At 32.9% G+C, this 18,841-nt stretch overlaps 1 protein-coding gene across 1 annotated transcript in view; it reads left to right on the top strand.

Annotated features, from left to right (window-relative positions):
* Positions 1 to 18,841, top strand: part of LOC130446871 (succinate dehydrogenase [ubiquinone] flavoprotein subunit, mitochondrial-like) — a 137,438-nt gene that overhangs the window by 76,648 nt on the left and 41,949 nt on the right. The window contains exon 7 of the mRNA XM_056783377.1: positions 15,023 to 15,205. Within this exon, the coding sequence (XP_056639355.1) occupies positions 15,023 to 15,205 (183 nt within the window). The remainder of the gene's footprint in view (positions 1 to 15,022; positions 15,206 to 18,841) is intronic.

Raw genomic sequence — 18,841 nt, 5'->3', positions numbered from 1 at the left:
AAAAAAAAAATTATTGGAATTGAAAAAAATGCTTTTTGGTTAATATCTCCATAAATGAAGCAGTGAAAAAACACATCAGAAATAAAAGTAATTAGATCTTTTTTTACTTAAAAATTGGATATTTTGTTTTTTAATGGATTTGCCCCTCAGATATTTCAAATTATGTTATTAAAATGATGTTAAGAAAATGAAGTTTGCTATGAGAATGTTTTAGTATTTGTAAGAGGCAATCCCTTATGATAAATCCGATATAATTTATTTTCCTAAGACATAAAGATGAGTATTTCCACAAATGTTTCTGAGTTATAGATAGTTATTAATTAATTCATAGAGTTTTCAATTTTTCTATGTATAAGAAAGTTTGAGAAATTTTTGATAGATGACATTAGGTACGCCGTTGGCTTTAATATTTGAGTCAACACCACTTAAGCTTCTTATTTTCAAACAAACATCAGTAACATATCGATATAAGGGGGAGGGTAGATTTTAATTTTTTTATTCAAAACTTAAAACTGAAATATTAATCATAACACATAATATCCTCTAACACAAATAAAGTCATCTTTTTGGCGAGGGATAGTTTGTTCTGATCACATTCAATCATATCTTCATACCATTATCTGACTTATGAGAATTCATTGTGTGAATTATATATTTCGAATTTTGAAATTTTATTTTTAAACTTTAGTAACACAAAAAATAGAATTTCTAATTTTACAAATACTGATTGAATCTAATTAATCTCAATGATTGAATTAACTAAAAAGTGGTTACAACAATCCTATTTTTATTAAAAAAAATGCTGACACATGTTTGCAAAATGTGATCTTCTTGCGTATTAATTCTTTTGAACAATCTGGACTTTTCTTTATGTAACTTGTGACACTTTTTTCAAAACATCAAAACATTACAACATTAAATGACGATATATACTTAATAAATAATTTTATTTCCTTTGAACAAGCGACCGTGAGAAAGTACATAAAAATTAGGGAAAAGTGAACAACTGTTTATAACATGCAGTTTTTTCAAACGAATTGTCCTATGAATTTATCTTCCAAACCTTAATTCAATATTGATAGAAACGTTATCTTTTATTGCCCAGTTTGCTTGACAAGTTCAACTAAATCGACAGGAGACACGAAATTGTTTGGAGGGCTGTGTTGAGAACTCGGATGTCACGAAAGTTTTCAATTTAGTGGAGTAGCAAACACGATGACATTGATATTTGACCACTTAGGAACTTGGAGATTGATGGATTAACTTGATGTATATTCACGAATTTATTTTTAATCTCTGTTATTTCCGTTACACGAAATGGATGTTCACTCAAACGTTTTTCTGGAAATTTTTTTAACTCCAACATTATACTGACAATCCATTTGAGGATATATATAAAAAAGAGTGAGGATATTGCATAGAATTCTAGAAATTTTCATTAAATTAATATTGTAACTTAGGGAGATTGTTCAGCAATAGGTATGAAAAATTTGTAGTCCAAAAGCCGGTAACACCGAAAGTCCCATTATAGCAGAATCAAAACAATTTTATTTAAATAAATAGAACATTAGTATAGGAATAAATTAATCTCGATATGCATGGATTACTGGGCCATTTTCAAATTTGGTTTTACTTACAGTTTAAGGTTTTTTTCTACATTCAATAGCTCAAGGAGTAAATAAATACGACTCTGTTACTAATGCAAAATAGTTTTATTTAAATAAAGGAAAAATGAATAACAAACATTTTGGGTATAATTAATAATAACAGTCTCTTATTTCTTGGGAACATGCAAGATCACAATGTTAAATTGCTAGTAATGTTTATTAAAATAAAGTCTTAAGCCACTATGCTACTTTAAATATTATAACAAACCTAATAATTTACTTCAATTTTGAAAAAAATTCCATTTTAACTTCTAACAAAAATTGCAAATTATATATCTTATACACTGGCTTATAGCCTTTCGGTAATATTTTAAAAACTAGTTTTACTGAAACATGTTATTCTCCCATATATTCTGGACAGAAAAGTAACATAGTTGTAACTAGGTAACTAGGTAACATAGTTGTTACTATACTTAGCTTAATAACTTTTTATTAGACTAACAAGAACTTTAAAATAAATAAACATTCTGAATAATAAAACTTATAATTTTAGGAAAATAATAATGAGATCAATTTTTTTTTCAGTCAAAATAACTTCTCGAATAATTTTAATGGGGTATCAAATTGGTAATATACACTTTGTGCATTTGTGCATTTTTTAGGTTTTGGGACAATAGCTGATACATTTCCAAAAGGCTCATAAGACAAATCAGTCTCAACTCATCTGAATTTTTTAGCAGTATCGTCTACTGACCTGAAAAACCTAATCTTTACTTCACCGTCATCTTCTACTTCGCCTAACACTTTCCCAAATGGACATAATCTTGCTTTAAACTTAAAACTTTAACTGAGACGCACACACCTTTCATTTCCTGCAGTTGCTCTTGATACATCACCACGGTTGAAAAATTGTTTGATTTTGTTTCTTAGAACTTCTTCCTCAGTTTTGGTTGGTACTTTCTTATGTAAACTTGGTCCACATTAACACACTCTTTTATATTTTGCATTTTCTTCCGGGAAGATTGGACGGCGCCCACTGCAAATATTTTTTGAATAGTCTATTTTTATCGATTCTTCACGCTCTCATAGCGTTTTTTAATAGCATTTGACAGGACCGTATACTTATTTCGACTTTTCCTACTATTATCTTCATTTCTTTACCCTTTTTGTTTTTCTCTATTATATTTCTTGTTATAATTTTCGTATTTTTTGCTCAGTTCTTCAGTTTTGTTATTCAATTTCTGATTTTCTTGAAATAATTGTGATCTATTTCTTTTTATTTATTTTTTGCCTCGTTTTGCTGCTGCTGATGTGGTTGAATCAGGGCTATAACCGTCTCGGACACCGAGACAACGTTGTTGCTAGAAAAATGATAGCGCCATCTTTCGGTAACAAAGTGGGCGAGGATGCCATACTTCCGTAGTGCGTACAATATTTTTCCTCTCGCCGGGATGAAAAGTTCATCTTTGACGTTTTCTAATGAACAAGGGGCAGGGGCCAAGGGGCGGAGCCCCCCACTGCATAAATGCTTGAATTTGGTTGTTTATTTTTCTCAATAAATTAGAATTAAATTTTAAAAGTATTTATTTCTTTGCACAAATTAAACATACATTTTTCAAATATAAAGAATAATGCTGAACATAATTAAATTTCTTAACAATTTTTTTCCTCTTTGGTATCGTACTTCTAATTATCTATGATTATTTGTTTCATTTCGCAATTATTAAACGTTACAAATGAAGAATCGAGTGTCACGGATTCGATTATTCCATTCTCAATTTTTTCTTAACCCGAATTACTGGGATATCTGATGATTATTTAGTGGAAGTTCCGGTATGCTGATTGAATTGACAATCATCTTCAACATATGTTTCGGGAATAATGTCACTGTGGACATCTTCTTGTACCACAGGTTTAGAAGTGCAGGGGCCATTAGTCCCTCGTAAATTTTTTTTCTATTGGTCAATGAATTTTCTATATTATATTTTTCCTAAACTTCAATAGAACGTCATCTTCGAAGTAAAGTTGGCTCCCGAATCCACCAGCAACGTAGCGCCAATTCGGCGGAAACAATGACCAATATATGTTTCTGGGTTCCGGCTAAATTCATTTTTTTAATTTCAATTCTGTATTTTCACGCCACAATACATATTAAATGTCGTGTTAAGCAAACTGCCATCAAGAGTAAACATTTCAATAAACAAGTTGTTGCTAAGATACCGAGAGCAAAAGAAAGTTCTTCCCGGGATAGAATAGACCCCTTTTGTACCGTATACCAGGGACGAAAAGCGAACTTTTCATACCGGCGAGAGTAAAATAATATTATATTAATAGATATTTCGTTATTTTTTTTCATAATATTTTTTAGACGACGCCATCTGGAAATTATCCGTTCTGTATTCATTTACATACCGATAGTTTCGTTTTGAATGTTCCATGTAGTGAAAGTGACAGTTCCCTACTACAAAACACTTTCGGGACGCTCTGGAATAGACAACTTTAACTTACTTAAATGTGAATCTAGCCACTTCAATGTTGACAGTTGACAATTTCAATTCATACCTCTAGTAAGATAACATGTAATATTGCTGAATATTTACATTTACAAAATCCAAAAGATTATACAGACCACTGTTTTGGACGCACCTCAGCGGAAACTTATACAGACAAGATTGAAATTACTAACAGAATACTTTCTTCCACCACAAATACGAATCAATCAACAAATTCTATCGAAGACACAAACACATCTACAAATTGTACCGAAATTACAAACACATCTACAGAGATTCCATCAACATTTAATAGAGATATAAATCCAATTCAATAAATATTAATAATTGTCCTGGAGGTACAATCAACATTACTTTCTGCAATTAATTAATAAATTAATATTGACATTGCAAATGTACATTATATTATTTAATAAATAAAATGTTTATAATTCTCTATTACTTATTTTCTTTCCTCCGTGTAATTGAAAAAGTTTTGGATCTTCGGTGTCGTCTAAAAAATGTTGTGTACGCCGCGGCTGAAATATTACTTTGTTGGACTCGTCTGCTGCTCACCTCGCTTCGTTCGTCTCCCAATTTTCAGACTCGTCCAACAAAGTAGCACTTTCAGTCCATGGCAAACAAATAACTATTATTTCGTTCCGATGAATATCAAGTCTGTAGTTGTCATCTGTTTCACAAGGCATATACTAGTCCACGTTTTCACAATCAATGGATGTCTTCTCTTAATAATTAATTAATCCACGGGGATAAATTAAGAGATCTGGCTAGTCGCCCTATTGTTCATTTTTATCAATCATTTAGGTAATTTCAAACAGTAACACTAGAGTTTCTTCTTTCTTCTTCTTCTTTGTGATGATGGGTTCAATCCATCCAGCTAAGTTGATTCAACTGTCCATGGTTGCCAGTCTAACTCATAGTCATCACTCCTTCCAGCCATCTGAAATTATCAAATTTTAGTTTTATTTTCTTTAAAAAAGCGAACCAATAAGCAAGCTTAAAACAGAGCTGCCACTAATCAAGCAATTAAGCATAATAAAATGAAATTTGGTTCTTATTTCACTCATTTTTGTGCTAGACACACCCGTCTCCAATTTTGTCAAATTTGCTTAAGTTTTATTGTGGAACATGAAATAGTCAGGAAAGTTCAGTTTCAAAAATAGCAATTAAATCAATGAAACCTTACGCTATAATCTACAATCTACAATCTACAATATCATTAATGTCTGGATGTAATTGCTGCTGGACATCAAATATATCAGACTGGCACATCTCGAGTTTCTCTATGCGCGCACTCATGGGTATTCTGGAATTCAGAATCCCTTACTACATGATAAGTATTTGGCAGAGCCTTGAACACAATTGAAACATTTGAATAAAATTGTTTCTCATACATTACAATCACAACACTGTGATCACCATCACAATTGGGAGATTTTTGCATGATTATTGCAGCTTTTAGCGTATGTATATACGTATAGTATGACAAACCACAACATTCAGACCACATCTTTGGTTCAATGTCGTCATAAGATAAGCAACAATCCTACCCGATCAGCAAAGCATTTTCTTGCCTAGCATCCTTTGGAGAATTAACATATAGAGACAACTTTACTTATACTTTTTTAAATGTCTATTAGGTCAATAATAGATCTATCCGAGGAGACTAATTGATCTCACCGCTTTGAAAAACTAGCTAAGCCATCAAGTGCTTTTTTATCAGTTCAGAGATACTTTTTCGGAGATTCATTGACTTGTGTTCCTTTATTTCATGATTTCAAGATAACTTATTGTTTGCAAGCTGTTCGAACTTGTTAATTTCTTCGTTGTAATTACATACAACGACCACGCCAACGACTTGTAGATATTTTTGCTACAATAAAACCCCAAGAGGATTAAATTGTTGCAGTATATCCCATCATGCTATAGAGTTGAGGGCTGAATTCTTTGATTTGAATTGATTTGAACTATAATTTTTCAAGGCCGCTGAATGAAATGTTCGTTTTATATTGACAAGGTACAAATATCATATCACTGCAGTTCATGTACTTTACTCTCGACCATTTTTTGCAGATGATATTTAAAAGACAAGAAAGATTCATTGATTTTTTAGAAAAAATCCTCCATTTGATTCCTAGCTATATTCACCAAAACATCTTTATCAGAACTAATCTTTCATGACTAAAAAGTTATATCTTTGCCGGATAATTTATCTTTCAACTTACTGATGGAGGATGCTTCTGTTACTTTACATTTTTAGAGATAAGAATCGCAAACATATTTCTCTACTTATCTAGTGTTTTCAACTCAGTTTCAGTTGATACTATACAGGTTCATCATCATATATTCAATACAAGTGAAAACTCGATAGATAAAAATGTTCAATACAAACAATTTTATTTGTAATACAGATTCATCACATTGAGAGATTCAAAGACGTACTTTAGCTTTCATAAGATCCAGCTAGTGATATTATTTCGTAACAATCACTTGAAGTATGATTTGACGTTAATTTCTTTATGTAAAATTCCAAGAGTTACCTTAAAATATTCACGTTATAAAGGTTAGTGCATAACTTCGCGGCCTAAAGGTGATACATTGAGGAACTTTCGTCTGCCGGACCAGATCGGTCCCGTTTGCAAATGCGAGCCGCGTGAACTTCTTGAAAATTTGAGGAAATTAAAAAATAATATACACACAAGAATAGTAGTAGTAGTAAGTATTAGGGCAAACCATTGGTAGACGTATTTTCTGTCTTCAAGTCTCCGGCAGACGTGAAAAAAGGTGATCGGAAATCTCACCTGAAAAATTACAGGGTACACGCGAGATTCTTTTTTCTATTTCTTTCTTATGTCATCAACAGCAGTGGGAAAGCTATGGCAGACGTTTTTTCTGTAGCAGAGTCTTCGGCAGACGTGAAAATAGATCGTCGAAAAATTATTCCTAAGTAAAATGTCCACCATAGTTACCGGACACTGGAAGAATAAGTATTTTCTACGCGCCTATTTATCGCATTGTAACAATTTTTTTCCAATATGGTATAGCTGGCAAAAATGCGCATAATGAGCATATTTATGTAAACATAAAACTGTGAGAACTAACCAAATACATTAACTAGGCGAGGAAAGCAATTTTCTTTTTGACAACCAGCGACTTTGAGACCGGGGAAACGCCTGTCATTGCTTTTTACAGATGGGATGATAAAAAGAATTATGCTTGTGGCATTTTTTCTTATGGCATTTTTGATTTTTGAGGCGGGTTTTCCGACGACCCATTTTCACGTCTGCCGAGGACTCAGCTACATAGAAAACGTTTGTAATAGCTTTCACGCTGCTGTCGATGACCTAAGAAAGAAATAGATAAAAGAATCTCGCATGTATCTTATCTAATTTTTCAGGTGAGTTTTTCGATCACCTTTTTTCGCGTTTGTCGGTGACTTGAGAACAGAAAAAACGTCTGCCAATGGTTTGCTGCTGATACTTACGACTTAAATAACGTTTAGAGAAAAAAATCTTGTGTGTACCTTATTTTTTTATTTCCTCGAATTTCCACATTGTTCAAGCGGCTTTCATTTTCAAATGGGACCGATCTGGTCCAGCAAACGAAAGTACCATAATCCGAAGATATATTGAAAAATTCTTAGCCTACTATAGAACCAAACAAAATCCTCTTAATTGGATACATCTATCACAGTGAACCTGCAACATCTCTAGACCGTTCAAAAAAAATGTTTCTTCTTGCTCTGCAAACCAGACCTCCACCGCTTTCATTACCTTCTCGTTGGAAGAAAATTTACGACCTTCTAAACTTTTTTTCAGTTGAGGAGAGAAATGATAGTCGGACCGAGCCAAATCTGGTGAATAAGAGGGGTATTCTAGTAATTTAAACCCTAATTCATGAATTTTTTGCATGGTAACATGAGACTTGTGTACAGGGGCGTTGTCCTGCAAAACAAAACACCTTTGGATAGCTTTCCACGTCTTGTCTTTTTTCCCGTAGAGTGGTCAGTAATGTCGAAAAGTAATCTGTCCAGTTATTATTCCACCCTTATCCAAAAAATTAATCATGATAACTCCATGGCAATCCCAAAAAACTGGAGCAAAAACTTGTTTTAGCAGATTTTTGGACATGAAATTTCTTAGGTCTTAAAGAACTAGAGTGTCGCCATTCCATCGATTGTTGCATTGCTTCTGGATCCTAAAAATGTACCCAAGTCTCATCCATAGTTACAATTCGGTTTAAGAAGTCTACATCGAGCACAGATCGAACGCGATGCTTCTACCCTTGCATGCTTTTGGTGAACATTTGGGGATCCATTTTGCAGCCATTTTTCTCATGTCCAAATTGACGTGAACTACATGATGAACGCGTTCGTATGTGATATTCAGTGCTTCAGATATCAGTTCTAACCCAATTCATTGGTCTGATAAAATCATGTCATGAACTGCATCGATATTTTCGGGGACTGACACGGAAACTAACCTTCCCGATCGGTCATCATCTTTAATTTATTGCGTAACTCTGGTATACTTCTTTGACTTCAAACTTTACACAGACACTTCTAATAAGTTATTGTTCGTTGCTTTGGTAACGCAATATTCTATATTTTATATACATGGAACTTGTCTGGGCTAACTAGTTACGCACTAAACTTTCATGTACTTTATAACATGCATTTTTTGTAGCTCTTGGACTATAAGTCAATGAATTAAATGTAGATGTAGATTTTAAACAGAGAGACTGGAAAGAATCTGAATTTATCACATTACCGGTTATTGAAATTCTGTAATGCAGGATGTACATTCTTTGCACAAAATACATTCACCAAATGTCATAGTCAGTTTTAATTTCAATTTTCTTCCATTTAAGAAATTATAACATTCAAGTTTAGACATTCTTTATGTCGTATTCTAAGGTTGCTACTTAAGTTTTGAAATAGGCGTATAAAAACAAATATTTATAATTGGATAGGGCTTTATTGTTTTTCAAAATATTCTCTATCAAAATCAGTCCACTTTTGCACGCGTTTGAACCAATTGTCGAAGAATATTTTTTTCCATTAAGATTGAGGTACCTCCAAAACATGTGATTTGAACGCATCAACCTCTTCTTTAGATGTAGAAACGTTGACTTCGTAATTCATTTTTGATCTACGGGAATAAGACAAAATTATTGGGTGACAAACAAGGACTGAACGGCGTATGATCCATCAGTTCGATGGATTTAAACGTTTAAAAACGTTTTTGATTGATGGTTGCTTAGTTTCGGGTTTAAAATGCATTCATCGTCTATAGCTAACTTATAGATTTATTTTGAAGCACCACGATAGAATTTTATCACGATTATGCAGAATCCAACGCATACAAATCTTGTTGACAGCCAAATGTTTATGGAATATTGAATATATGCGAGGGGTACTGATGCCCAAATATGGCTCAATCTCACGGTATGTCACCTGACGGTCTTGCAATATACGCACAGTATCGATGTTTTCTGGCACAACAGTCGACTTTGGACGACCTTCACGAAATTTATCTTGTAGCAAAATGCGACTACGATCGAATTCGGAAAACCAGCGAAACACCAAAAGTCGAAGCGAGTTGATGAGTATATAGCTGTTGGTCTAACCCACGTTGAAAGTCATAGAAAATCATCGCACGACTCCATTCAATGTCATCTTTATGATGGCAATATCAGATTTGACATATTCACATCTGTGTTACCATATCTTGAAACTAATGTATTAAACCTCAAAGAAATCAACTATCCGAAGTGCTTGTTGTTTTAATCTTCGTTCAATTGGAAAAAATTGACCTTCTAATGTAGTAAAATTCCAAAACTATCTTTGAACCACGTGTATACGTTTATAAACCATTAGACTATAATCGTGTTGACCTCGAACCCCTTGGAGGCAACTTCCATAAATTCATATTATTGCACCCTGATGTATTCGTTCGACTACCTACATCATTACGTCACGTCGACGGGTAATTCAGTTAGAATTTATCAAATTTATCCAACACAAGTCTCCGACTTCGAACTCCTTTGTGGCAAACGATCACGAGCAGTTTACAATTTGTCAAATAATACTCTCATCAAATTGATAATTAGGCAAACTCGAACCAAAGCAATCGATGGTAATAAATTCTTGTTGCCGTCAAAATGGCCAATAAAATACTACTTGATAGTGAGAATAATAATGTGAGAAAAATTACTTGTTTGAAATACATAATACATATTACATTGAGTTATTGCAATTTCTATTTCAAATAGTAATTAACATTTATATTTGAATAATTGTAGAAAAGTAATTCTTGATAGGTCGTTTCGCTTCAAAACATTTTAGGTAAATATTACCCGGGGCTGCAGCTGGAAATATACTTCCACGAACTTGTTGTATTCCGGTTCTAGTGGCACTAGAAGCTGAATTCTCTAGCACACTTTCTGATACTTTGAAATTAAGCAACATTGCTCGATTTTCAGTGCCCATTGCGTTTCATAGTTAACAAATCTGCTTCTGCATTCACTAGACGATTCCGTATTTGGATACGGCAAAAATTCCTCTATAATTTTTGTTGTAGGGCTGTTTCGTACATTCGCACTTTTGTTAATTGAAAAAAAAAGTGTATCTCATCTTTGCATGGTCGAAGCCTTGAATAGTTTCTGCAAATTCTCTTCTGTCTGTAAAATTTGAGTAGCAGAGTACCAAAGAATCAGTGTGGGAACCAGCATCTCAGAAAATCTACAAAGCGGTACCGGATCATCATCGACTGAAAGTGCTCGAGCTAGCAGAAACATTTAAAAATGCGTTACATCGCATATTAACTGAAAATTTGGACATGAGACAACTGTACGCAAGATAGGTGCCATGTTTGCTGAAAATGGAATGAAAGCATCGTCGTGAAGATGTTTCTATCGAATGTTTGGCTATGCTACACAGTTGTAAAGCCGAATTTTTGCTCCGTTTCATAACCAAAAAAATAATCAATACATTGGCCTGAAAATGGAGAACCACCTCCAAAGAAGGTTTCATCTGTAAGCAAGGTCAAGGTGTAGGTTTTTAGGAATGCGCGTGGGATAATTTTCATTGACTATCTCTAAAAAAGAAAAACGGCCGATTTGGAAGAAATTGTTATTTCATCAAGACGATGCTTCAGCTCATACATCCGTTTTGCGGTGCCCAAAATTAATAAGTTTGATTTGCTACCTCATGCACCCTATTCGCCAGATTTAGCCTCTCGAATTATTTTTGTTCCCAGACAGTTAAAATAGCTCGGTGATTTTTCCACAGTGAAGAATTGATGTCGGCCGTTAATAGCTATTTTGAGGAGTTTCACGATTTTTCTTATAAAATGGGTATCAAAATTATTGAATATCGTTGAAAAAGTGTTTGGTGCTAAAAGGGGATTAAGTTGCGAAATATATTTTTTCACAAAATTTTTGATATTTGTGTGGTTTCTTTGTTGGGCCAGGTACTTCTGGAACCATTCTTGTATACCATAAGTCTATTAAAAATTTTTTGAGCCTTCAAAAAATCAACTTATCATTTGAAAATCTGTTGTCTGTTGGATATTGTTTCTTACGGATGAAAACATTAGAAGCTTCACATTATATCTCTAGACAGAGTAAAAGTTAATCATAGTACAAATTTTAATAAAGAAAGATTTGACCCACGTTTTCAGCTCTATGGGTTTAACATTTCAGTATAGTTTGATTTACTCATCGGAACATGTTACAGAATACAAGACAACTTCGTAGAACAATGTATTAGTTGAATCATCCAAGAAAGTTGGTCTCAGATTCCAGACTATATAATAGGTGCATTACTAATAACGTTATACTGAACAGCGCATTTGTTGTTGTTTATAAATGCTCCTACACAAATTTCGATATTAGTTCATATAGCAAACTTGGAGGATTTAGGAGTTATAATTCAAAGAAAGTTTGAATCAGGTGAACTTTGGTAATTTGTATGCATATTTCAGCTCAGATCTGAATCTAAAGAGACTGCTGTTCAGTTTTTTTCAGTTACTGTTGTTAATTATGGAATTACCATAATGCTGCCTGTACAGAATACAACTGGTATTTGAAATAGTAGCTTGCTGTAGTCATAAAAATATGTAAGTTCAAATGTATAAGTTTAAGAAATCAATATAAATTATGATGGACTACTTTGTTGATTGCTTGGACTGTGAGAACTATGTAGAGTTATTCTTATTTTCAGAATTTAGTTATTTCGCCTTTTGTTTTACTATATTTAGTAATTTTTTATCATTGTTCGATTAACTTTTCTTGTTTGCTTGTTTGATGTTTTTGTCGAATTTTTTAATAAAATTTCTCTTTGAATCGACCTTTTAGCTTCAAATACCCCATAATTTCTCGCTCTTGATGATAATACATGATTTAATGAGAAAATTGGTAAATTATTCATTAATATAGCGTGATTCGATTTTTATATAGAACACTTTTGAATTAAGCTTTAACATTTTACTGATAGTTAGCGCAACATAAAACAAATAAGATCTATAATTTCACTAGAAAATGGCGTTTTCAATTTCAAAGTGATTTTTATTAAGCGAATGAGAAAGAAGGAAGAAATTAATTATATTAATAAGATTGGCAGAGGTTTGGATTTTTATTGTCTATTAAATATTATTGATTTGATTATAATTTCATGTATGAATTTTGCCGCTCAACGATTTGAGTATGAATATTCACGGCACTCTTACCAAATTAAGGAATGAAAAATATTGTAATGACACATCTAACAAACCATCAGTCCACGTGGACTCATCATCTTCATTGAATAAAAACATCGAATCGTGAACATAAATATAACATAATTTCTATTGGCCGAAGTTGTCGGAAGGCGTATGAACTCAATTTCTTTGAAATAGCAAATTATCCAGAATACAATTATACCAGTTTATAAACATTGCGTCAAGTTTTGTCAGCATCTAATAGACGAATGGGATACAAAAAGGGCCCAGTTCACGTCTGGTACCCTGTATAAACCAAACTTCCTTACAGGCTATCTACTATGAGCTACCATGAGCTATCTACGCCTATGGTAGATCGAATGAAATTGTCAGCAAGGGTTTCGAACTGGTTTTTATAATCTGCAATGGATATGGGAAGAACTATAGTTCTTTGCTTTGCGGTCAAATGGTCGTTGGTACAAGTTTGACTGGGGAATATTATAATATTTTCAATGGAATTAACTCAATTTCACAAATTTTTTAAGAGTTTTTCTGTGAAACAGATCATTTATAATATATGAGCTTTCGGCAAAATGAGGTTTCAAATGCTTGGTAGCTCAATTCTTAATGAAAGCGACTCATATCCTGTGGTTGGTACATTGAATCTCATTAGGGACGTTTTCTCAGAATCACTAAATTTTCACTCTAAATTATTTTTCATTTCAGTTCTAAAAATGAGGAAATGAAAAAAATATGGGACATTTTCTCAAACAATGATCATGAACAGTTTATAAGAAATTTGAGACAAATATTTTTAATAAACCTGTTATTTTCTGTTACTACTTCTTCGAAATAGCTTGATAGTTTCCTAAAATGAAGGTTACAACCTGGCAGAATGAAACCATTGAAAGTATTTTCTCTGTACAATCAGTATAAAAGTTAAAGGGTGTCAAATTAAACATTTATTATAGGAGTTCACATTTTTGATTTCGATTTTTCCATTATACTGGAGTTTTAAAATTAACTGCCAACTTAAAAAGTCATTTTAATGAGTAATTACAGGCAGACCTCGTGGAAAACATTCCAAATTTCCTGATATTTTTTTTATTCAAAGAATATGATACGTACATTCCGATCTAAGCAAGTATTTTTTTAAACTGTTCAATTCATCAACATGGTATCATGAATTTCGAATTATCTAAGTTTTTATTTAGAGAAACTCACAGCCCTTATTTCAAAAGCTATTAGAATCTCTGTCATCAATGCTCTGAATGAGAGTGCATTTCTTGATCGTCTAGATAGTATATTTCGATCCAGTTGAATGGTAATCCATTTTTCAACAAATTTTTTTGATAACCACTCTATGTGCCTTCGTATTTAAAAATGCACATTCATTCTCGAATTTTTCTCACCTTCGTTCGTTTCTCCGAATAACTTCCTCAATAAAACAATAATCCTTCGACCAAGGAATTCTAAGTTGTTTTCTTTAGAAAATTCCAAATTACCTTTCTTCTTACCTTCCTAGTGTTTTAATAGCATGCAGTTAACTCAATCCTCTTCTAGTCCTGCTATCCTACATCCTTCTGCCTTCTACATTATTCAATAGCACCCCTTCTATTCCTTATTCAAACGAACCCAGGTGAGACGTTTTGGATCGGAGAGAAGTTCATTCTTCCTTGGGACAGATCTCGAACGCCTACTTATCAGCGTAGCTACGCTGCTCCTAGTAATTCGACCCGTGCGACATAGTTTAATTTTACGTTTTACATATGTTTTTGTGTGTTTTTTTTTGGTTGGTATACAAGTATATATAGTAAGTTTAAGTAGTTATCAAACTTAGAATATTTTGTTATATATCCTCTATCCTTGACTGTAAGAAACTAGCACCCATATATTGTCTTTCGGAATAATTAAAAATCGAAAGTTTTCTCAATACGATAAATAAAAATTACTATTACCGTCAAATTCTACAAAGATAAGAAGACACGCACAAAATGATTAACTGATAATAGGCAAATACTTGCCGATCATATATTGTGTAAGTGCATATCCAACAACAAGCAACGATGAAATTGAAATTCTAGCATACCAATAAATTAACAATTATCTATGCGATTACTATCGAGACTAAATATGAATACAAAGAAAATCCAAATTATTTAACAAGTAATGTAATGATATTTACAAGTGAATTTTGTTCTAGGCCCCTGGAAAAGATCAAATAGTTCAAGGATTATTCGCTTGCGGCGAATGTGCTTGTGTATCTGTACATGGTGCCAACAGACTTGGAGCTAATTCTCTTTTGGAAACTATTGTTTTTGGAAAATCAGTTGCCGATACTATTGCTCAGTATAGTTGTCCTGGTGATGTGATAGATATTGACGAGGTAACTTCATTTCAGTATAAATTCTGATTTTTTATGTTACGATACGTAGTGTGTCGAATAATCAGGAAGAACGGGTTAGGCACGCAATTTTACAGTTGTCCATTGAATGAGTAAAATTACAGTCAGGAATACTTAGATGATCATCTTTTTATTCGCAAGATGCCTCTACATATAAGCATGCCGACTTTATCTCTATGTTTTATTCCTTATTAATATGGATAACAATATTAACTGACTGAGCGCGCTCATATCATAAAACTCGGCATCTAACAATGAACCAAAACTAAGTAAGAGCTCTGTACAGTTTCAAACGTACACCTTAAGCCCTGGTTAGAAATTTGGTCACCAATATCATATTTTTTATGATGGTTTCAAATATAAGTCTTTTTAAATTAGAGTTTGAGAGCCGATAACACGTCTAATAAAAGGTACCACTTAATGTACACTTTTCTTTGCTACTGAAAAATAAGGAGTAAATTGAGAAATTGAGTCTGAAAGTAAGTAGGATATTAAATTTCATGTTACCACTTGAACTTATCGATACGAGGTGAATTCTAGTTTTTATATTTTCAATTAAAGGACGACTCATTATGAAAACGGCGTCCTTAGACTGTTATCTACAAAAGAACTCTTTCAAATGAATATTACTGATTTTTTTTATGTAAAGTTGAAGGTGTATATATATTTTTTACTGCAAATGTCACGTTTTGCGTAATGAAATAATTCCTTATAAGCTTACAATAATCGACTGTATGGGTATTTCAAGACGAGCCAAATCCAACAAAAGTTGTTTGCTCTCGAGGCACTTCAAGCGAATGGTCGTCGTGTTTTTTCAGAATACCTGGACATATCTTCCCGCCACAAAATGGTCAATTCTGAATGGTAAACCAGCCTATTTTTGGCAGAAGGGATATAAAAAATCAGGAAACCAATTGCTCCAGTCGAATCTTTCCCGCCAGCCGATGATTTCTTCTTATTGCGGCAGATCAAAAATAAATGATGAAGTGTTTGATCCGTTCAAATCACATGTTTTGGAGGAATGGAAAAATATGGTTCAAACACGTGCAAAAGTGAATTTATCATAGGGGAGAATATTTTCAAAAACAATAAAGCCACATCCAATTATAAATATTTGTTTTTATATGTCTATCTAAAAACCTAAGTAGCAATCCTCGTATGTATGTATATGTTTAGTCCATCTCAAGATGAGTAAGTTCTTGGAGTCCTAGGATTCTGAACTTGACATATATCACGCTACCAAAAGTTGGTCACCTTGGTATTCGTGATATAAAGCTTCGTCTCCACCTTCTTCTTCATATTACGCAATTCAAAGCAATGGAATGCGACCGAGAAGACCAGGAAATCTTCATCGTTCCATTTACCTTAGAACTGATAACGTGGTATTATATGATTACTTGATTCCCCAAGTTATATTTTCAATATCACTGAAATTATTTCACATTTTGGTGTTGAATAAATTTTGTTAGTGAGTTATATTTAAATGAAAATTAGTTAATTTCCACTTAAAATCGCTAATAGACATTTCAACGCTTTCCGACACTTTAATGAGTTTCGTTGAGTTTTAATGTGGCATAGCAGAGAGATACAGAGATATGCTTTTAATGTTACCTAAGCCGAAGATATTTTTTGGAAAATATTTTAATTATTCCTCTCAATACCCATGAAAATTATATTTATATAGCAGACCAGAGGAAACAGGAAAATTTCTGGTGATAGAACAGAAGCAAGAAATATAGAAATATGCGTTGATTATGTTTGCATGAAAAGAAATAAACCCTCACTGGTATTCATAATATGGAGAACATTGTATAAGCTGAAAACAAATGTCCGTGGCATTCCAAAACATTCAGTTCAAATAACTTCGTGAACTTCATCAATATTTTTTAAAATTCCACTTCAATTTGTCATCTTATTCAGCCCGTCTTTCTGTGAAAATTCTTCCTAAGAAACGCAATCATCCATAACAGCGTGTGGGTAAAGAGTCTAATATTCCCCGTCATCGTCCGGTAAAGTTTCTTAAAACTGTTTCATCTGTTACATGCAATGAAGAAAAGTAACTTCTAACCATCTTTTTCTCGTCTATAGTCATTGTCGTTCAAGGTAGTATGAGTGCTATTTTCAAGAGTAAATCACAGATTATCCTGTTCCATAAACGAAAAACATTACAGCTATAGCTACAGCTCGCAATCGACGCGACGACGGACATACAGAGCTTTATTCTGCTAAATTCCGTATGTGTATCCATCGTTGGAGTAGACCCTACAAAACAGAAACACCTAGGGAACCACTAATCACGTAATAAATCTGAGTTGTTAATTGATTTTCTACTTTAATTTGATGATTCATTCTTTTTGTCAATATATTAGCTTTACATTTAGATAACGTCATCTAAAGGCAATAATAAGATTATTATGAGAATTATTTCAATTTTTGCAAGTAGGCCAATGTGAGATTCTTCCATCCATAATAAATTTTCAATTTCCGTTTGGGCGAATCAGCCCAATAGACGTATGAAGAAAAAATCTCGCCGTTTACGTTTAGATATCTCCGGACAGAAAAAAAGAAAAAAAAATATATTGACATGCGGTTTTCGCTATTTTGATGATAATTTACTTTCTAAAGACCTATTCAATCTTTTATGCTTCTATTTCAATTTTTCAAGAGGAATCAAAATATCTAAAATATATGAAACAACGCTCTCTAGCATTCACGTTATTTTATATTGCGGGACAAAAACTCTTTCAAACAACATCAAGTTTATGAAAATCAGTTAAGCTAAATCGGACTTGCAGATATATTTTCATAACACTCACCTCTCAGTTGAAGAGATAGGAATAAAAAAATGCGAAGAATTCGATTATTGTATATAAAGTGCCAATTAATTGAGTGAATTATGTTTTCATTTTATAGTTTCAAGTATATGCCCTCTAATGTTGGACCTAAAGAATAATTTCCACATGTTTCTCGAGGTCAGTATTGTTATAATTTTGTTTTGATGAAGTTGTAATATAATCCGTTTCAGAGATATTGCCGACGGCTGTTCTTACTTGCTCACGCTCAAATTTTTATAACTGTAGTGTACAGTCAAACCTCGAAAACGCGCAATAACTTGTGTACTTTCCTCTCCAAAATATTGGTCAGTGAAACAGTCTCGTAGAGTTAGTTTCCTGAAGATGTATTTTACAGTTCAGTGGTGCTTCTCTCTCTTTGTATTCCTTTATTCTTTTGCACACCCACACACAAACACACACACACATACATTGTTGTCAGTACAGTACACGATAGGCGATTCCGGGATATAATGTACCAACGTCTCGATATGCCACAATTTTATTCCTTCCACAATCATGATAACTTTGACATTCTGGAACTTAGGCATTTACATTACTGAACAAAAGAAGACGAGCGAATTAATCAACAATATTTGACTATTCGGTTATCGCAAATAATTTTCTTGATAAAATATTTTTCGATTATAGCCTGTTTCAAATATGGTTATTGAGTTGACAAAAAAAAACAATGTAAAAAAATTATTCCTTCTGTATGTAACATTTCTGATGTTACTGAATGTAATAGTAGTGGTATTTTGTTTTCAATTTATAAGATGTTATTAAA

Source organism: Diorhabda sublineata, chromosome 7, assembly GCF_026230105.1.
Source record: "Diorhabda sublineata isolate icDioSubl1.1 chromosome 7, icDioSubl1.1, whole genome shotgun sequence".
NCBI lineage: Eukaryota > Metazoa > Arthropoda > Insecta > Coleoptera > Chrysomelidae > Diorhabda > Diorhabda sublineata.
This window is presented reverse-complemented; position numbering and strand designations above follow the sequence as displayed.